We start from the raw sequence: 19,567 nt of genomic DNA on the forward strand, positions 1-19,567 counted from the left end.
GGACTTTATTTACTGGATGCTAAGATTACATCACAGTCACGTAGAATAACACACAGACTCTCTGCTGTTACAATCAGTGGGAGGTTATCATCTGGTGTAAAAGAAGGCGTTGATCAGAAATCACGTTTTATTCCACGAAAATCAGCCAAATCCGCATTAATCTGGGTGCTAACTTTACTAGCATACTGTGCTAGCGATAGCAAGCCGGATGCTAACGCTTTAGTGCTGCTAATGCCCGTAAATCTAAAGTAAAGTTTGTCGACATTTTAGAGTGATATGAAGCTTACCGCTCTGCTGCTGTGTCCCGGTGCTGCCACATTCAGATAAAAATGACTCCTTTTAGATAGATGAAGCCCTCAGTACTTACTAGCCTGAAGACACGAAAGAACGAACCACGCGCGCGCACACACACACACACACACACACACACACACACACACACACACACACACACACACACACACACACACACACACACACACACACACACACACACAAACACAAACACAAACACACTACTTTTTCTTCTGTGTTTTTTTAGCAGTAGTGTCATCAGCTCCTGGGTTTAAATACTGCCACACCACCCTTCCTTAAAACGAGGAACAGTTTTGAGCTGTGTGTGGCTAAAATAACCAGACATTCTGCATTTTTCCAATAGGACTACAAAAAATCTTAGCGAGAAGAAAAAATGGCGGATTGGCTCTGTGTTTAGCCGAGGGCCATTACCATATTTGGTAGTTATCCTCACTAAATTAATTACTGATGTAATAGATTATGTAAAAACTGAACGGGTGGACAAATATGCCCAAAACTTAATTATTAAATATCTAAATAGCAACTCCAGTGAATAATATAAGCCTTTTTGCTCACTTAGACACTTAAAATGTGAAACACACTGTGTTAATGGATAAAAAAGTGGGTTTTTCATGTTATGTCTCCTTTAAAATATGAGTGAAAGACCTTTTAAGCATAACTTCTGATCCTCACAAAGGTGTTTTCAAAACATTTGAAAATAGGTGGTGTAGACTAGAAATTATTTAGTCATGGAAAAATTGTCACTGATCACCGGGTTAGTGATGTAAAAATAAATTCAAGCACACTGACATGCAAATACAGCCACATGAGCAATGGAGATCTGGACTCGCTCAATTGGTCCTAGATTAGCAGTGAGTTTGTTTGCGCTGATGTGGGTTATTGTCCTAGGTGGTTCAGAGGATGCTCTCAAACAAGGGATTGAGCCTACAGAGGCTGTGGCTGCAGCTGGTGGCTTTACTGAAGCTTCACTTACGAAATGTTGCCTGCAGGGTGCCCCTCATTTTCCTGCTTTCTCTATGGATGGAGACTTTATTATTGGAGGTGTTTTGTCTTTTCACTACCAACTGTACACGGTGATTTATAACTACACCGTGAAGCCTGAACCTCTAAGATGCACAGGAAGGTTGGTTAGATGGAGATTTTCAAAAAGAGAGTTAATACATACTTTATTTGATTCCTGCCTCTCTCTACATTGTCCTTTTTTATGTATGATAGTGTGATATTTTCCTCTCAGGGTATCAGAAAACTATTTATTGATTGTTTTAGCTTAAATCTGCCTGCAAACCATGTTGAATGAATCTAAAAACTACTATATTTTGCTACTAATCAATGAATAGGGTAAAAAAAAGAGCTAGTTCTATTGATTCATGAATAGACTTTAATTTTAGTTAAGTAATGGACATTTTAAGTGTTGTACAATTTATGTTTCTCTATTATATTTACTATTGTGCAACTTTATTTGAAAATAAAACTAATAGTTCATTATAGTTGTTCATTGTCCCAAAACAAATCTTTCTTCTTTTTTAGAATTCAAACTCCTTCTATCTCATTTTTTGAGTTATTTTTGTGTGAAACTTTATTTGACCTTAGAGTCAGCTCTCTCATGATTGAATGCGTGCAGGTTTGATGCTGAAGATCTGCAGTTCTCCCGTGCAATGATGTTTGCTATTGAGGAGATAAACAACAGCTCAGAGCTGCTGCCGAACATCAAACTTGGATATCAGATCTGTGACTCGTGTGCTTCAGTTCTTATGGCTATACATGCAGCTTTTCAACTAGTAAATGGTCGAGACCCAGTGTTTTACAAAAACAGTAATTGTTCCCATACTGGTGTAGTGATAGCTGTTGTTGGTGAGTCCGGATCCACGCCATCCATCAGCATGTCACGCATCATGGGGTCCTTCAACATACCTTTGGTAAGAAGTGAGTTCATTTCAAAGTGAAATTTCGAGACTGGATTAGACCCGTGCCGATCTCTGTCCCACTTTCTTTAACTGGTAGAGCTGATGAGATTTTTATTTTGCTTTAGGTCAGCCATGCTGCTACGTGTTCCTGTCTGTCAGACAAGCAGCAGTTCCCAACTTTCTTCAGAACAATTCCCAGTGACCAGTTCCAGGCTGATGCACTGGCCAAGCTGGTGAAACACTTTGGCTGGACTTGGATAGGTGCTGTCCGCTCAGAGTCTGATTATGGAAATTATGGCATGGCGTCTTTTATTGCTGCAGCACAGAGAGAGGGAATCTGTGTGGAGTACTCTGTATCCTTCTTACGGACTGATCCACATAACAAAATCCAGAGAGTAGCTGATGTTATTCGCAGGTTTTCTGTCTTTAATGTTTAATTTCACTTTGATATTGATCTGTTGAACAAAAGATTTTAAAGAAAATCTAATTATTAATTTTTTTGCGGATGTTATTATGCAAAAATAATGAACTTTTCTGGTGTGTTAATCTATAAAACTGTGAACAAAGTCACACCTGATTAGTACTAACTCTATTTAAGCAATAAGGTCAACAGTAAGTTTGATTTAACTCTTTGCAATGTTTCATTAGGTCAACAGCTGTGGTTGTTGTGGCGTTTGCTGTCTTTGGTGAGATGAATGTTCTGTACGAGGAGCTGGTTCGGGAGCCTTCACCACCTCGTCAGTGGATAGGAAGTGAGGGTTGGATAACTGACCCACTCTTGATGAGCCACAGTCTCTTCGCAGGAGCCATTGGAGTTGGAATCCAGCGGTCCGTCATCCCAGGGCTGAGAAACTTCCTACTGGACCTTTCTCCCACTGAAGTAGCTGCCTCCTCAATGCTGACTCAGTTCTGGGAGGAGGCATTCAACTGCACACTCACAAAAAGTTAGTTTTTTTTTCTTCTACATGAAAAATATAACTGTAAAGACCACTTTTCACTCAATGCCACTGGAATACATTTTCAGCTAAGCAGTGCCTCAGGAGATAGAGCGGGTTGTCCAGTAATCGGAAGGTTGCAGGTTTGATCCTGGCTCTGTCTAAAGAAGGCTGCTGTTGTGTCCTTGGGCAAGACACTTAACCCACCTTGCCTGCTGGTTGCAGTCGGAGGGACTGGTGGTGCCTGAGTTCGGCAGGCCTTGCCTCTGTCAGTGAGCTCCAAAGCGGCTGTTGCTACAATGTAGCGCATCCCCACCAAAGTGTGAATGTGTGTCGCTTTGGGGGTTGTAGAACTATGAAGGTGCTATACAAATGCAGGCCATTTAAAATTATAAACAAAATCATGTGCGCATTCTTTAGAAATGCAAACTTTTACAGTGAAATTTAGTGTGGTTTTATATCTAATTACTGTTTTTTTCAACATCGTTTTAATGTCAGGCTTTGACTATTTTGTTATGCATTCATTTTCTGCAAATCAATTTAATGTCTAATTTGTCTGATTTAGTTTTTCATTTTGCAACATGTTTTTTTTAATTATTTAATAATAATAATATGACTGGAACAAAAATTATGCTGGACAGCTTTATATTATTATTATTTTGCTGCTGTTAATAATAACAAAAATAATGATAAAAATAATTTAAAAGTGTTATTTATGTTAAATATTTGAAGTTGTTTCTACAAAAGCCAAACCAAGTTTAAATTGTTTGAATCATCCATGCTGCCTTGGTTTTATTCACAGATAATGACTCAGGCAAGAGAGTGTGTGATGGAACTGAAGACCTAAAAACTCTGAAGAACCCGTACACTGACACGTCCCAGTTAAGAGGCGTTAACATGGTGTATAAAGCTGTTTATGCAATAGCTCATGCCACTCACAGTGCCGTGTGTCAGGACACAAACTTCACCTCTATCTGTGACAAACACAAAATATTGGAGTCCAAACCGGTCAGTAAACATTAAAGTCAACCTCAACAATATTTATGCGCATTATATATATTTTCATTCTAAACAATAGTTTCACTGCTTAGGTCTTAGCAGAACTACGGAAAGTCAACTTCTCCAGAAATGGTTATCCTGTATCATTTGATGCTAACGGAGATCCTGCAGCTTTTTATGAGCTGGTCAACTGGCAGAAGAGTGAGAGTGGAGTTATTGAGCTGGTAACAGTAGGGTACTATGATGCATCACTGTCAAAGGGAAAGGAATTTAATATGGGCAGGAATATAACGTGGGTAAACGGTGGCACACAAGTAAGAAAATTAAACACTCAATAAACTGATTAATGAGAGCTACCTGACAAAATATGCACACACATATATATTATATATATTTTTATTTTATGTCTCAGGTCCCAGTGTCCGTGTGCTCTGACATTTGTCGTCCAGGAAGTCGTAAAGTCCTTCAGAAAGGAAAACCCATCTGCTGCTATGACTGTATAACATGTCCTGAAGGAGAAATTAGCAACACAACAGGTAACATAAAAAAATTTCCATTCATTTTTGTGTCAATACATTTTTAGGTTTCATAATACTTATTTTTGAAGGGGCCTCAACCCCATGGCTTTTAGAGGGAAATATTGGCCAGATTTATGGTGGCTTTCTCTGCATTTAATGCTCATTCTTACAACCTGGATGAAGGATGTCAATTTTGTTAGATGAGCAGTTTGAAGTTCTCCAAGTCTTTCCACACAAAACCTAAAATAAATGTTGCCACCTGTCATAAATAGATGTTTTCTTGGCATCGAAATGTGTCTTTAAATTTCATAGACATATGTTAAATCCATGGCATGTATCAATTGGGATCAGAAAAGAGGATGCGACTGACCCGTAATGATCACTGGAAGCATCAGCAGCGTGGAACAGCAGCGGAAAGGTTTACTCACGACAATTGCTGCACTCCAGTGCACATCGGAAAGTCTCAGCCATGAAGCAGCTTCTCTGTTGTGGTCTTAGTTTGACCCACAAAATCACAAAATCCCTCGAAACTTCCGCCATCCTCCTTGCTTAACTTGTGAGATCACAAAATCCCTTGAGTTTACGTCATCTGCCATTAAAACCAAAAAAGGAAATCACGTTTGATACCGCTGTTCTATTTCGTTTAGTCTTAACCCTTAAGCTAGCTGCTACTGGAAGGATGAGCTCAGAATCAGCCAATCATGAAGAGCTTAAATGTACGCCCACCAATGGTGGGCACCCCTGTGGGTATATAAGTGGAGCGACTCCACTGTTCGCCTCCGTTATCTCTTCAAGCCAAGCTTAAGAGCTTCCTTTAAAGAGCAATTATCCAAGAAGCATTCTACTCACCTACCATGTCCAGCGATGCCAGGACCTGCCCGGCCTACCAGACGGGTTCCATCTCCAGCGGCGACCTGCACGCCAAGTGTGAGGTCTGCCTCGGGGCTCATCACACTGGCCTGGCCTTGACCCCCCAGGCCTCGTGCCCATTTTGTGCCGCTCTGCCTGTGGCTGAAAAGATCCGCCGGGTCGAGTACTTCACCCTCGCCGCCGACGAGGAATTTCCGGTGGCTGACACGTACTCACTGGACAAGGCCTTACAGTTCTTCAATGTCGGCCAGTTGCCGGCTGGCTTCAACCGACTGGACAATGTTATCGACAGTGAGGAGTACGACGGGACTGCCTGCCATAGCCCTTCTTCCCTCCTGGACCACACGGAGGTCGACGAGCCTCACTCAGTGAATCCTTCTGCTTCAGTGACTTCTCGCTCCTCCCTACCAGCAGTTAGAGCACTGCTCCAGGAGCTGCCTGCCATCATCTCCGCGGCTGCGGTCCACAAGGGGCTAGCCGTGTCAGAACCGGCTCTGCCTGAAGCAGATGATTTGGCGGGAATTTTCGGGGCAACACAGACGCGATGTCCAGACCCCATCTGGCCGCGCTTCCCCGCTGCAATGAGCTGCTGGTCCGCCACCTTCTCCGAACCAGCTAAGCTCAAGGCGCCAATTTCCACATATGCGCCCATTACCAAGGTCTAGGGCTTCTCCGACCAAGGCTGGCCTTCTGTTCTTCCACTGGAGCCGGACTTGGCCTCGCTGATTGGCGTCAAGAACCACCTCGCTGGCCCACGAGCAGTTCCCGCTTCTAAGCATGAACAGCTGCTGACGCGGCTCACCGATCGCGCACACCAGTGCGCCTTCCAGACCGGTGCTGCAGGAAATAACATCACCCTTCTTGCCTTTGGCGTTTCCAAAATGGTGGAAGAGCTTGACGCTCCTGACGAGCCAAAAACCATCATTACTATAACTGCTGATGCCATTGTCAATCTGTGCGCTGCTGTACTCACCGGTTCTGCTCTCATTGCTGCCTGGCAGACCCTTATCCAGCGGGCCTTGTGGCTCCATTCGTGCACCGGCCTTAGCTTCCAGCCAGGCCCAACACATTCCGCTTCCCCCACAACGTTGGGTGGGACGGGATGTCATGGCGCTGTCGCAACCACGTGCGGCGACACAGTGCGTGGCTCCATCCGTTGGCACTTTGTCGTCCCAGTGCACGGGCCCGGCTCCCACTCGTCCTTTAACTTTGGACTCCACGCTCCGCTGTGCGGATCAGCCTCTTCCAGCTGTTTCACACTCACCCTTTCGAGCGCAACCCTCCATGGGTCGCTCCCAGTTCTCTGGTGCGAGTGATGGTAGTAAGGGCGGGAACCCAGTCCTCAGACATCGTTCACGTGACCTCGAACACGCATCCGCTGTCGAAACGTGCGTAAGAATGGCGCCGCCTTTGTCTCATGAGCAAATGGATATCGGAGACCATTCATTGTGATCACACACTCCATTTTCAGTCCGCTCCTCCTCCCTTCAACGGGATTGTGGAGACGACGTTCACGTCATAGGAACAATCTCAGGCCCTGGAGCTGCGGGAACTTCTGTCCAAGGACGCTATTTCTCAAGTCCCTCGTGGACAAGAGCTCTCAGGCTTCTACTCCCGCTACATCGTAGTACCGAAGAAGTCGGGAGGAATGGGACCAATTCTCGACCTTTCCCTGTTCAACTGCTCCATAGCAGTGATGCATTTCTGCATGTTAACAATGAGGCAAGTCCTAGAATACATGCGCTCCGGGAACTGGTTCACGTCAATAGACCTGAAAGACGCATACTTCCACATCCCAGTAATTCCCAAACACCAGAAGTTCCTGCACTTTTCATTCAAGGGAGTTCAATACCAGTTCAATCGTCTCCCTTTCGGCTACTCGCTAGCCCCGCACACCTTCTCCAAATGTCTGGAGACGGCCCTGCAGCCATTGTGCACGGTGGGAATGAGGGTTTTATTTTACCTGGACGATCTGCTCCTATGCGCCCGGTCCAAGGACGAGGCTTTGGAGCAAACCAGGAAGTTAATAGAGCATCTGTCAACCCTGGGGTTTTCCATAAACTGGGAAAAGAGCTCCATCCTTCCATCCCAGTCGATTGTGTTTCTCGGGGTGGAGCTGGACGCCTCCCTATTGAGAGCACGTTGGTCTCCGGCGAGAGCGGCAGATCTCACCACGGTGGTCTCCCGCGTGCAACCCCGCAAGATCGTGAGAGCCCTGTTAGTCATGAAACTTCTGGGCATGATGGCTGCAGCCCACGCTGTGGTGCCGTTAGGTTTACTGCACACGAGACGCCTACAGCGTTGGTTCATCTGCCTCCGGTTACACCCGATACGTTAGAAGAGATGTATGTTGAGGGTTTCCCCTTCAGTGGGTGGGGACCTCGTTCACTGGGGGAATCCCTGCATCCTCTCACACGGGGTCCCCATCGGACGTCCTATCACAAGTATCTGTGTTTACGGATGCGTCACTTTTGGGATGGGGGGGCACGTGCTTGTCCCATACGGTGGCAGATCGCTGGCCCTCCCACACGCATGAGCACATAAATGTGTTGGAGCTTATGACAGTGAGGAATGTGATCAGACACTTCGCTGCCTTTCTCGAGGGCCGTCATGTCGAAGTTCACACAGACAACCAGGTGGCGGCAGCCTACATAAATCGCCAAGGGGGAGTTCGATCCCTCCCACTATTGCGCGTAGCCACAGATTTACTGTGTTGGGCATGTGTCCACCTGTTGTCCATCAAAGCCACCTACATTGCAGGGGTCCTGAATGTGGCAGCAGACATTCTGTCGAGAGGGGGACCCCGCGACTCTGACTGGCGTCTGCATCCCGCACTAATATCACAGATATGGATCAAGTTCGGGGAACCCTCTGTGGATCTGTTCGCGGCTCGTGAAAATGCTCAGTGTCGCCTGTGGTTTTCCCTGAGTCCCCGGGACCACCCCCCACTCAGAGCGGACGCCTTCTCACACCAGCCCTGGCCTCAGATGCTCCAGTATGCGTTTCCGCCAGTCCCACTGATCCCCCGTCTCCTGGACCGAGTTCGGTCGGAACAGCTCTCGGTAAGTCTGGTAGCTCCCAGACGCTTGTCCGCGTCATGGTTTCCAGACCTGCAAGCGCTAGTGTCCGGCTCCCCGTGGAGGCTCCTGTGGAGGGCGGACGCCCTTCTCCAGGCGGATGGGATAATCAAACATCCTCCAGAAATAGGCCAACAGCTGTGGGTCTGGCTGCTGAGCGGTCACGCTTAGAGGCTTCTGGGCTGCCACATGATGTGGTCGCCACGATTCAGAGTGCATGGGCGCCTTCTACCATCACATCTTATGCTGCTAAATGGGCAGCTTTCCAGAAATGGTGCACAGAGCAGAATGTTCAAGCGCTCTCCTGCCAGCTGGCGGATGTTCTATCGTTTCTGCAGATGCTGATGGACAGGGGCCTCGCATTTAGCACTATTAAAACATATGCTGCAGCTATCTCATCCTGTCACCAGGGTTTTCGAGATAGATCTGTTTTCAATCATCCCCTCACAAAACGTTTTCTAGAAGGTGTCAGAAGGAACAGACCTGTGTCCCACCCGCTATTTCCCCAGTGGGACCTAACAATGGTTCTGCGCAGCTGATCTGAAGCCCCATTTGAACCCTTGGACCAGGTCTCACTCAAGTTCCTGTCACTCAAAACTGCCTTGCTGCTGGCGCTGGCATCAGTCAAGAGAGTGAGCAACCTAACTGCCCTCTCAGTGGCTCCCGCATGCCTCAGGATCCGGGAAGATGGCGGGACTCTGTTTTATGCCCCAACCCAGCCTTTGTGCCCAAAAACATTAATACTTCCTTCAAATCCAGGTCAATTTCATTGGCTGGACTTTTCCCTCTTCCCCATCTTCTCTGCCCTGTGCGTGCGCTCGTACGATATGTGTCATACACTTCAGGGATTAGCCGCTCACAAAGCCTGTTTGTGCACTACAGAGATTCTTCCATTGGGCAAGCGCTGTCGACCCAGGGTCTTTGACACTGGCTGTATGACGCCATTTCACTCCCTTACACATCATCAGGGCAGGATCCTCCTGAGACACTCAGGGCTCACTCAGCCAGAGGGATTTCCTCTTCTATGGCGCTCCACAGTGGTGTGTCGATGGAAGACATTTGTCAGGCTGCTTCATGGGCTTCACCCTGTTCCTTTACTCGTTATTATTTACGAGATGTGTCTTCAGGACCCATCACTCGTTCAGTGCTTGGACCTCAGCAGGCTGAGTGGAAGCATTATGGCACCACATCAGCCCTACTTGAATGAATTTCATCCTCTTGTGGATGATATTTTTAGTGGGGGCCACACGCTTCTCTCTGGCTGCCTCAGCCTTTTAAGCCCTGGGCTGAGGCTGAGTGACCCTCACTAAAAGGAGACATATTGGGTGTGTCCATTGGTTGAGCTAACCAGTGTGGCGTAAACCCATCCAGCTGCGCATTATTCCAATAGCAGCTAGCTTAAGGGCTAAGACTAGACGAAATAGAACGTTGGTTACGTATTGTAACCCCAGATTCATCGCTGTCGCTCGGACGAGGACCAATCAAAAGAGGTTTCATTCACTGACCAATGAGCGGACAGGATGCTCCGTACATCTCCGAGCACACATGGAGAAGTTGATTATTATTATGTTTTATATAGTAAAATCAGAAGTAAGATTTCACATGACTCTAGCAGCACCTTGTGAAACATCATATCTACCACTTTTTAAACTCTGAACCGCTTAAATAACCTTAATTCCCTCCAACCTGACACAGCCAAACAAAACAATGGAAGTTTTGATTTCGCCACGGAACAGAACACGGAGACGGCTTTGCCGCTGGCCACTGCCGCGGATCGCCTCCCGTGTGTCAGGTAATAAAAGCGACGGTGACAAATTTCGCTGATCGCGGTCGTTTGTCGCCTCATGTGTGTCGAGCCCATCACTCTCAAATGTTGTGGGTGTTCAGGTGTTATCAGAACTACCTGTGTGTCTTTACCACCCAGCTTCAGCTCTTACTAATTTATTAATTTAACCATTACTAGATTACCAGCAAAAGATATTGTTGTCAAACTAGGAAATTAGAATACTGTGCAAAACTATGTTTATTTTAAGCTACACTGAGAGACCATATAAAGGCTCAGGAACCTTTAAAGGCGTTTCTATTTGCAATTATAAAGTTTTGCTGATTGGGGTCATGTTAAATATCACGCAATGACGTTAGAATAAATAATTCTAATGTTCCTGTTTGTAGTTCCGCTTGTTAGGTGCCCATTTATTTCAAGTATTCAGTTTTATAAAAAAAAAATTGACATACATTTTATTATGTTCCAGTCATTAGTCATTCATATTTCAGCATTATAGTTATTTATAGTAAATTAAGTTTAATAAAGAGGGCAACCCATTTTCCTTGCATTCTTTAATGAAAAGAGTAACTAAATAGCTGTTTTTCTTGGTAATTAGTTACTTTTATAATTTTGTACTTGTTAAGTACCTGAGTTACTTTTTGACAAAGTAATCAGTAACTATATCTAATTACTTTTTAAAAGTAACGTTCACATGGATATGTAACTATAGATTTTAGTTCTATCATGCCTTTTTTATCTTTCTATGCAGATTCTCCAGACTGTTCCCCGTGTCCCAGTGAATTGTGGCCTAATGCACAAAGAGACGCTTGTTTCCCCATACCTGTGGAGTTTCTTTCCTATGATGAAGTCCTGGCAATCATCCTGGCTGCATTCTCTGTTAGTGGGGCCTGTCTGGCCATCATAACAGCAGCTATTTTCTTTCATCACAGAAGAACTCCAATTGTCAGAGCCAACAACTCTGAGCTGAGCTTCCTGCTGCTCTTCTCTCTGACTCTGTGTTTCTTATGTTCATTAACTTTCATCGGAGCTCCCTCTGATTTGTCCTGCATGCTGCGACACACAGCGTTTGGTGTCATCTTTGTTCTCTGTATCTCCTGTGTTCTTGGCAAAACTGTAGTGGTTTTAATGGCCTTTAAAGCTACACTTCCAGGTAGTAATGTCATGAAATGGTTTGGGCCTCCACAACAAAGACTGACTGTTGTGTTTCTTACTTTAATTCAAGTCATAATTTGCACTGTGTGGCTGTTACTCAGCCCTCCATTCCCAATGAAGAATGTGAGCACATACAAGGAGAAGATCATCCTGGAATGTGCATTAGGTTCTGCTGTTGGGTTCTGGGCTGTGCTCGGGTACATTGGCCTGCTGGCTGTTTTCTGCTTTGTGTTAGCTGTTCTAGCTCGGAAACTACCTGATAATTTTAATGAAGCCAAGCTGATAACCTTCAGCATGCTGATATTCTGTGCAGTGTGGCTCACCTTCATCCCAGCATATGTCAGCTCTCCTGGAAAATTTACTGTAGCTGTGGAGATATTTGCTATTCTGGCCTCCAGTTTTGGACTGATTCTGTGTATATTTGCTCCAAAGTGTTTCATCATCTTATTTCAGCCTGAGAAGAATTCTAAGAAACATGTAATGAACAAAAACTGAATTATGACCTGTGTTAAGACTTTAACATCTTAACAATATTTACACCTTTGAACAATTTGAAGAATCAATTTTGATGTGATGTTTTTTTTTCCATAATAAACACTTTTCCTGTTATTCTGTTGGGCACTTGTTGTTTAATGTGTTAAATAAAAGAAATATTGTTCCTATTCATCTCATTAAGATTTCTTTACTATTTCAAAAAGAGAAAACCAATAAACAACAAATGTAGTTATTGTTTCTCAAGAACTGGAGTGATATGGTGAAATGGGCCAGTCAAAAGACAGGCTGAACTCTTTTGAACTAGCTGCAGCCTAGCAATACACTCAATACACCTAACCCTAACCCATGATTAACACCAAAGTAAAGACTATTTCAGTAGTCTAAATGAGATATTATAAATGCATAAGCTTCTCGAAATCATTCCTAATCAAAAAATACTTCACCTTATTAAGATTCCTTAGGTGAAAAAAGCTTACTCGAACCACATTATTGACTTGAACATCAAAATTAAACTGAGAGTCTTTCTCAAAACCCAAATTAGACACAACATCCTTTGCGTCATATGAGAAGCCACTCATCAAAGACTGAGTAACTACAGGAGCACCACTCGGTGCAAACATAATCAACTCAGTCTTAGAATTGTTAATCTGCAGAAAATTACAAACCATCCAATCATTAACCTCACGAAGACACATTAGAGCTACTTTCTTAGCTTTACTAGGAGCATAGACCTGACAGTCATCAGCATAGAAATGAAAGCTCAGCTCATATTTTCTAAAAATGGCCCCAAATGGGAGTAAAAATTGAAAAGCAGAGGACCAAGTACAGAGCTCTGTGGGACCCCAAACTTCAGGGGAACATTACTCGAGCAGAAACTACCAATCTTAACAGTCACATACCTGCCAGACAGGTAGGAACTCATCCAGGATAGCGCTGAACCAGAGAGACCAACACACTTCTCCAGTTGATCGAGAAATATAACATGATAAAGAGTATCAAAAGCAGCTGTCAGATCTAAGAATAATAAAATGGCTATGTAACCCGCATCGGTATAATTGTGAATATCAATGAACACTCTCACAAGTACAATGTCAGTACTATGCTTTGCTCTAAAATCCGATTGAAAAACTTCAAAAATTTGGGAATTATCTAGATGGTTAGACAATTGCTTTAAAACGACTTTCCCAAAGAAATGGTAGTGTAGAAATAGGTTGATAGTTGGATAATACCAAGACATCAAGACTGAGTTTCTGGAGAAGGGATTTGATTACAGCTCATTTCAGACTTTTCGGAACTTACCCAGACTGCAAACTAGAGTTGATGATTTTTTGAACCATATTTGAAATAGCTGGCCAAACGTCCTTAACAATAGAGGACGGAATAATGTCAGGCGCAGAGCTAGACAGTTTCATGCTTTTAACATTTTCATCCAACATAGCTTTGGATACAGACTCCAAAGAATTCAAAGTTGTCGAATCAAAACAGATATCGTCATCAATAAAACAAGATTGCTGGGGAATTTGAGCTCGAATAGCTTCAGTTTTGCCTATAAAATATGTCTGAAACCTCTCAGCAGTAGGCGAAGAGGCTTCTAGTCCACTGACACATGAAGGATTTAAAATCCCATCCATGGTAGAAAAAAGTTATCTTAGGTTATGCTCATTAGAGCTAATAATATCAGATAAAAAAGTAGATTTTGCCTTTTTTTTACAGCCATTTGATAGGAGCACCATGCAGACCTCATGTCTTCAGATGAAGCCTGTGACCTAGATTTTTTCTAGCTCCGCTCACATTTCCTGCAGTGTCTTGCACGAGTGCCATCATTCAGCCATGGCTCCCCCTTACATTTAAATCTGCAAGATCAATAGGTGGCAATTTTATCTAAATCAAGGAGACAAGATGCATTGAGTCTCTCCACCAGCTCAGTAGTAAACAAGTATTCTAAAATAGCAGCATCAGCAGACAAGCCCAAGATGTGACTGTGAAACTCAGTTGAAAACAATTGAGCAATAGAGGAATTTACAATTCTTCTACTGCTAGACTGGACACTGCTTAATGCAGGTAAAAAAGCAACTAAAACTTCAAACAGAGTAGGACAATGATCAGAAAAAAACAGCATCTTGAGCCAATAGATTAGTCACTGACACATCTCTCGTTTAAATGCATATATATATATATATATATATATATATATATATATATATATATATATATATATATATATATAGAGAGAGAGAGAGAGAGAGAGAGAGAGAGAGAGAGAGAGAGAGAGAGAGAGATGTCGATGGTTAAAACAAGATCCAGCAAATGTCCATCAGAATGAGTCGGAACAGAAACAAGTTGATTCCAATCAAAACAGTCCAAAATATTTAAAAATTCCCTCACAAGCGGTTTATTTGGACAGCAAAGGTGAATATTAAAATCACCCATAATAAGAAGTCTATCATATCTAGTAATACAACAAGCCAAAAAAATCAGAAAATTAATCCTTGTTGTATATCGGTGGTCTATAAACCACTGCACAAAGACTTTTGTCTTTTTCATAGTAAAACTTGACCATTTTTGTCACAAAGGGTGTGGCTTAGATGACATCATATTTTGTCATTGGCCAAATGAGGAACAAACGCATCAAGTTTTGTGAATTCATGATCTTCAGAGTTAAAATTATAGGAATTTATATTGTTTGGACAGTAGTCAAAGTTTGAGGCCTACATGCTCAGAAAGTCACAATTTTTAACAACGTTTAACACGTCTTATGAGAAAACCCACTTAATTGCAAGTCAAACGGCCAAGTTCAAATGGCCAAAGGTACAAGTGTACCAAATTTCATAACTCAGCGACGAACTAATGTCAATGAGGACGCTGTTTTGAAACCTTCTAGGGGGTGCTGTTCTTCTATTTCTATTGCAAATTTTCAACATCCTTAAAATGTTAATTTTACCACATGCAGAATTTATTGAGTTTTTCGACATGCTGAAGTCTTCAAAAAGCACGAAAAATTTTGGGAAGAAAAATAATAATAAGCACTTGAAGAGCAGGAGGCCATCACAATGCTTTTGCTGCCCAGGCCTAATAAAATATTATGTAAATAAAAACCTCAAGAGTTAAGTCTAAAACACTGAAAGGATTTAATAAACAGTATCAAAGAACACTGGAGGGATTTTTTTTTAAGAAGGTTGAACTGACGTGCAACAGCTGAGGCATATAAACCGATGCAAACCCACTGGCGCAAACAGACGAAAGGAATGGAGATCTGGACTATTTTTATTGGTCTGAGATTGGCTGTGAGTTTGTTTGAGCTGATGTCAGTTATTGTTCTGGGTGGCTCACTGGAGGGTGAGAAGCAAAGGATCGTGCCTACAAAGGCTCTGGTTGCAGCTGGTGGCAGTACCGAGGCATCATTGATGAAATGTTCCCTACAGGGATCTCCTTGTTTACCTGCATTCTCAATGGATGGAGACTTTGTTGTTGGAGGTGTCTTCTCTTTTCACTATCAGCTGTACACGGTGATTCATAACTACACCATCAAGCCTGAGCCTCTACGATGCACAGGGAGGTTAGTCAGACAGAGAGATTAAAAAGAATTTGCATAAAAATGTGTATATATAGAAATAGCTGTGTGGAAAGTTTGTTGTTAACAAATTCATATTTTTGATGGTTACACAGTATTTTTAACTGGTCAAAAGTGTAGATACAGCATTTATATTGTGCTCATTTGCACTTTATTGGAATATAATTTTACACGTGCAGCTCATCACTAGTAGTGCATTTTGCCTCATGTAAAAAATATTTTATAATACTTTTAGATTTCTGTCTTTTTTGCTTTCTTTGTTATTTCATATGTCCGATACTGACATTACAGTAATATTTAAAAAGGCATTCATTTCACATACATATGAATCACTCAGATATATAAAATTTTGTTAAATTTATCTTTTTTAAATGTTTAAAATGCAACATTTTATTTGAAAATGTTATTTGACTCAGACATTAATTCTTGCTGTTGATTATTTTTTAAACAAAAAACCTTTTCCTTTACCATACTTTGATAGGCTGAAATTTTCAATGATTTTAAGGTTTTTGGTTCATTTTTTTTAATTTCATGTGAATTTTGTCCCCTACCTGATTAACTTTGTGCAGGTTTAATGCAAGAGATCTGCGCTTCTCTTTTACTATGATCTTTGCGATTGAAGAGATCAACAACAGCACAGCGCTGCTGCCAGGCATTAAACTTGGGTACCAGATCTACGATTCATGTGCTTCAGTCCCTATGGCCACCCAGGTGGCATTTCAACTATCAAATGGTCAGGACCCTGTGTTTTATAAAGATAGCAATTGTTCCCAGTCTGAAATGGTGGCGGCAGCTATTGGGGACTCCGGATCCACGCCATCCATCACCATGACACGCATCATTGGGTCCTTCAACATTCCACTGGCAAGTAATTTGAATTTATGGCAAAGTAAAAACCTGAAATGAGTTTAGGTCTGTGATGATTTAAAATCTATGAACCTTTTATGTTAAACAGCTACTTTGATCTTTCTCTCTTCAGGTCAGCCACTTTGCCACTTGTGCCTGTCTGTCAGACAAGCAGCAGTACCCTTCTTTTTTCAGAACCATTCCCAGTGACCAGTTCCAGGCTGATGCACTGGCCAAGCTGGTGAAACACTTTGGCTGGACTTGGATAGGCGCTGTCCGCTCAGACTCAGATTATGGAAATTATGGCATGGCGTCTTTTCTTGCTGCAGCACACAGAGAGGGAATCTGTGTGGAGTACTCCATATCCTTCTATCGAACTGACCCACTAAGCAAGATTCAGAGAGTAGCTGATGTTATCCGCAGGTTTTTGCATATGTTTTATGTGTAATGTGCATGAGAAGGTGCTAAACAAAAATATTAAATGTGTTTAGTAAAACATAAGATTGATTCAAAGTACAGATAGACGTGCTTGTCTTAACAAAATTACACATTATGCAATGCAGGTAAAAAAGTGTGTCTATGTCCAGGTCAACAGCAACAGTAGTTGTGGCTTTTACAGCTTCTGGTGAAACAAGAGTTTTGTTAGAGGAGCTGGCTCGAGAGCTTCCACCGCCTCGTCAGTGGATAGGAAGCGAGGGTTGGATAACTGACCCCAGCTACTTGAGCTACAGCTTCTGTGCAGGAGCCATCGGAGTAGCTATCCAGCGATCTGTCATCCCAGGTCTGAGAGACTTCCTACTGGATCTTTCTCCCTCTGAAGTAGCCACCTCCTCAGTGCTGACTGAGTTCTGGGAGGATGCTTTCAACTGTTCACTGAAAAAAAGTGAGGTGTGCCACATGTGCCTTTATTAATCAGAAATTTTATTTAAATAAATGTACTGTTTTTAGACATAATTATGAACATCTAGAAATCGGCCTCCTGTTTTCTGTCATTTTTAGATGCTAATCCAGATAAAAGAGTGTGTGATGGATTTGAAGACATAAAAACGCTGAAAAACCCGTTCACTGATACATCGCAGTTAAGAATATCTAACATGGTGTACAAGGCTGTTTATGCAATAGCTCATGCTATTCACAATGCAGTGTGTTGGGAAACAAACTTCACAACTCAGTGTGACAAACTCATCAGACGGGATTCTAAACAGGTCAGTTAAAATAGAAAAATGTGATACACTGAATCAGTGGTACACACTGCTGGTCCTGGAGAGCCGATAACCATGTTTCCCTTGTTCTTCTGCTCCAACACACCTAATTCGGCAGCTGAATCACCTGTAGAGCAGCTCATCAGGCACTGCAGAAGCCTGTTAATTACCTGCTGGTTGAAATCAGTGTGTTGAATCAGGGTTGAAACTAAAACATGCTGGATACCAGCACTCCAGGACCAGGAGTGAGTAGTACTGCCCTGGACGGTTTAGTATGTTCTATATTTTTTGAGTGGCAATTGTTTCTTTCCCTTTTTTGATATATTTTTTAAGATGATTTTACCAACATGTGTTAATTTTTGTAACTGAAACACTGATTTCACTTTATAGGTTTTAACTGAACTCAAAATGGTTAACTTTTCTCGAAACGGTTATCCTGTATCATTTGATGCTAATGGAGATCCTGTAGCATTTTATGAGCTGGTCAATTGGCAGAAGAGTGAGAGTGGAGTTGTTGAGCTGGTAACAGTAGGGTACTACGATGCATCACTGCCAGAAGGCCAGCAGTTCCGTCTCATGAGAAACATGAGCTGGGTGGAAGGCAGCAAACACGTAAATAGATGGATACTAAGAAATATTTGTATATTTCGTTTAAATTAATTTTATTTGAACCTATTTAATGTGTTCCCTCTAACAGGTCCCAGTATCAGTGTGCACTGAGAGTTGTCCTCCAGGAACTCGTAAAGTCCTGCAGAAAGGAAAACCCATCTGCTGCTATGATTGTACACCATGTCCTGAAGGAGAGATTAGTAACACAACAGGTTAAGTCAAATACCACTCGTGGTAATGGACATTTTTAATTATTGACAGCTCTTTTTTTTACTTTTTTTTTTTTTTTTGCAGATTCTCCAGACTGTTTGCCATGTCCCAGTGAATTGTGGCCTAATGCACAAAGAGACGCCTGTTTCCCCAAACCTGTGGAGTTTCTTTCCTATGATGAAGTCCTGGCAATCATCCTGGCTGCATTCTCTGTTAGTGGGGCCTGTCTGGCCATCATAACAGCAGCTATTTTCTTTCATCACAGAACAACTCCAATTGTCAGAGCCAACAACTCTGAGCTGAGCTTCCTGCTGCTCTTCTCTCTGACTCTGTGTTTCTTATGTTCATTAACTTTCATCGGAGCTCCCTCTGATTGGTCCTGCATGCTGCGACACACAGCGTTTGGTATCACCTTTGTTCTCTGTATCTCCTGTGTTCTTGGCAAAACTGTAGTGGTTTTAATGGCCTTTAAAGCTACACTTCCAGGTAGTAATGTCATGAAATGGTTTGGGCCTCCACAGCAAAGACTGACTGTTGTTTTTTTTACTTTAATTCAAGTTTTAATCTGTACTGTGTGGTTGTTACTCAGCCCTCCCTACCCAATGAAGAATCTGAGCACATACAAGGAGAAGATCATCCTGGAATGTGCATTAGGTTCTGCTGTTGGGTTCTGGGCTGTGCTCGGGTACATTGGCCTGCTGGCTGTTTTCTGCTTTGTGTTAGCTGTTCTAGCTCGGAAACTACCTGATAATTTTAATGAAGCCAAGCTGATAACCTTCAGCATGCTGATATTCTGTGCAGTGTGGCTCACCTTCATCCCAGCATATGTCAGCTCTCCTGGAAAATTTACTGTAGCTGTGGAGATATTTGCTATTCTGGCCTCCAGTTTTGGACTGATTCTGTGTATATTTGCTCCAAAGTGTTTCATTATCTTATTTCAGCCTGAGAAGAATTCTAAGAAAAATTTAATAAGCAAAACATTACTGCAAGATTAGAAATTTAGAAGTATGACTTGAAATATCTGTAGATTGAGAACAGTAATAAACCCTTTAAATGTTCTGTTTTACTGCAGTTAATA

At 42.6% G+C, this 19,567-nt stretch overlaps 2 protein-coding genes across 2 annotated transcripts; both read left to right on the top strand.

The window, feature by feature from the left end:
- The first annotated feature begins 1,295 nt into the window (after positions 1–1,295).
- On the top strand, positions 1,296–12,051 carry LOC107380062 (extracellular calcium-sensing receptor-like). The gene is made up of 8 exons (XM_015951090.3): positions 1,296–1,438; positions 1,937–2,231; positions 2,345–2,634; positions 2,868–3,163; positions 3,957–4,162; positions 4,246–4,467; positions 4,566–4,689; positions 11,153–12,051. Exons 1-8 carry the CDS (start codon positions 1,332–1,334, stop codon positions 12,049–12,051), a joined length of 2,439 nt encoding a protein of 812 aa, XP_015806576.3. The 5' UTR covers positions 1,296–1,331.
- Positions 12,052–15,458: 3,407 nt separating this feature from the next.
- LOC107380061 (extracellular calcium-sensing receptor) lies at positions 15,459–19,567 on the top strand. The gene is made up of 8 exons (XM_015951088.3): positions 15,459–15,607; positions 16,192–16,486; positions 16,602–16,891; positions 17,056–17,351; positions 17,468–17,673; positions 18,061–18,282; positions 18,368–18,491; positions 18,574–19,567. The coding sequence occupies exons 1-8, from the start codon at positions 15,501–15,503 to the stop codon at positions 19,482–19,484; spliced, it is 2,451 nt and encodes an 816-aa protein (XP_015806574.3). The 5' UTR covers positions 15,459–15,500; the 3' UTR covers positions 19,485–19,567.

The sequence above is a fragment of the Nothobranchius furzeri genome, chromosome 13, assembly GCF_043380555.1.
Source record: "Nothobranchius furzeri strain GRZ-AD chromosome 13, NfurGRZ-RIMD1, whole genome shotgun sequence".
In the NCBI taxonomy this organism is placed as follows: Eukaryota; Metazoa; Chordata; class Actinopteri; order Cyprinodontiformes; family Nothobranchiidae; genus Nothobranchius; species Nothobranchius furzeri.

Excerpts from the sequence above, each read along its gene's own strand:
- LOC107380061 (XM_015951088.3), top strand. The coding sequence starts at position 15,501 with ATGGATGGAGACTTTGTTGTTGGAGGTGTCTTCTCTTTTCACTATCAG. Across the intron at positions 17,352-17,467 it reads CAACTGTTCACTGAAAAAAA|ATGCTAATCCAGATAAAAGA; the intron begins GTGAGGTGTGCC and ends TGTCATTTTTAG. Across the intron at positions 18,492-18,573 it reads AGAGATTAGTAACACAACAG|ATTCTCCAGACTGTTTGCCA; the intron begins GTTAAGTCAAAT and ends TTTTTTTTGCAG.
- LOC107380062 (XM_015951090.3), top strand. The coding sequence starts at position 1,332 with ATGGATGGAGACTTTATTATTGGAGGTGTTTTGTCTTTTCACTACCAA. Across the intron at positions 2,232-2,344 it reads GGTCCTTCAACATACCTTTG|GTCAGCCATGCTGCTACGTG; the intron begins GTAAGAAGTGAG and ends ATTTTGCTTTAG. Across the intron at positions 3,164-3,956 it reads CAACTGCACACTCACAAAAA|ATAATGACTCAGGCAAGAGA; the intron begins GTTAGTTTTTTT and ends TTTTATTCACAG.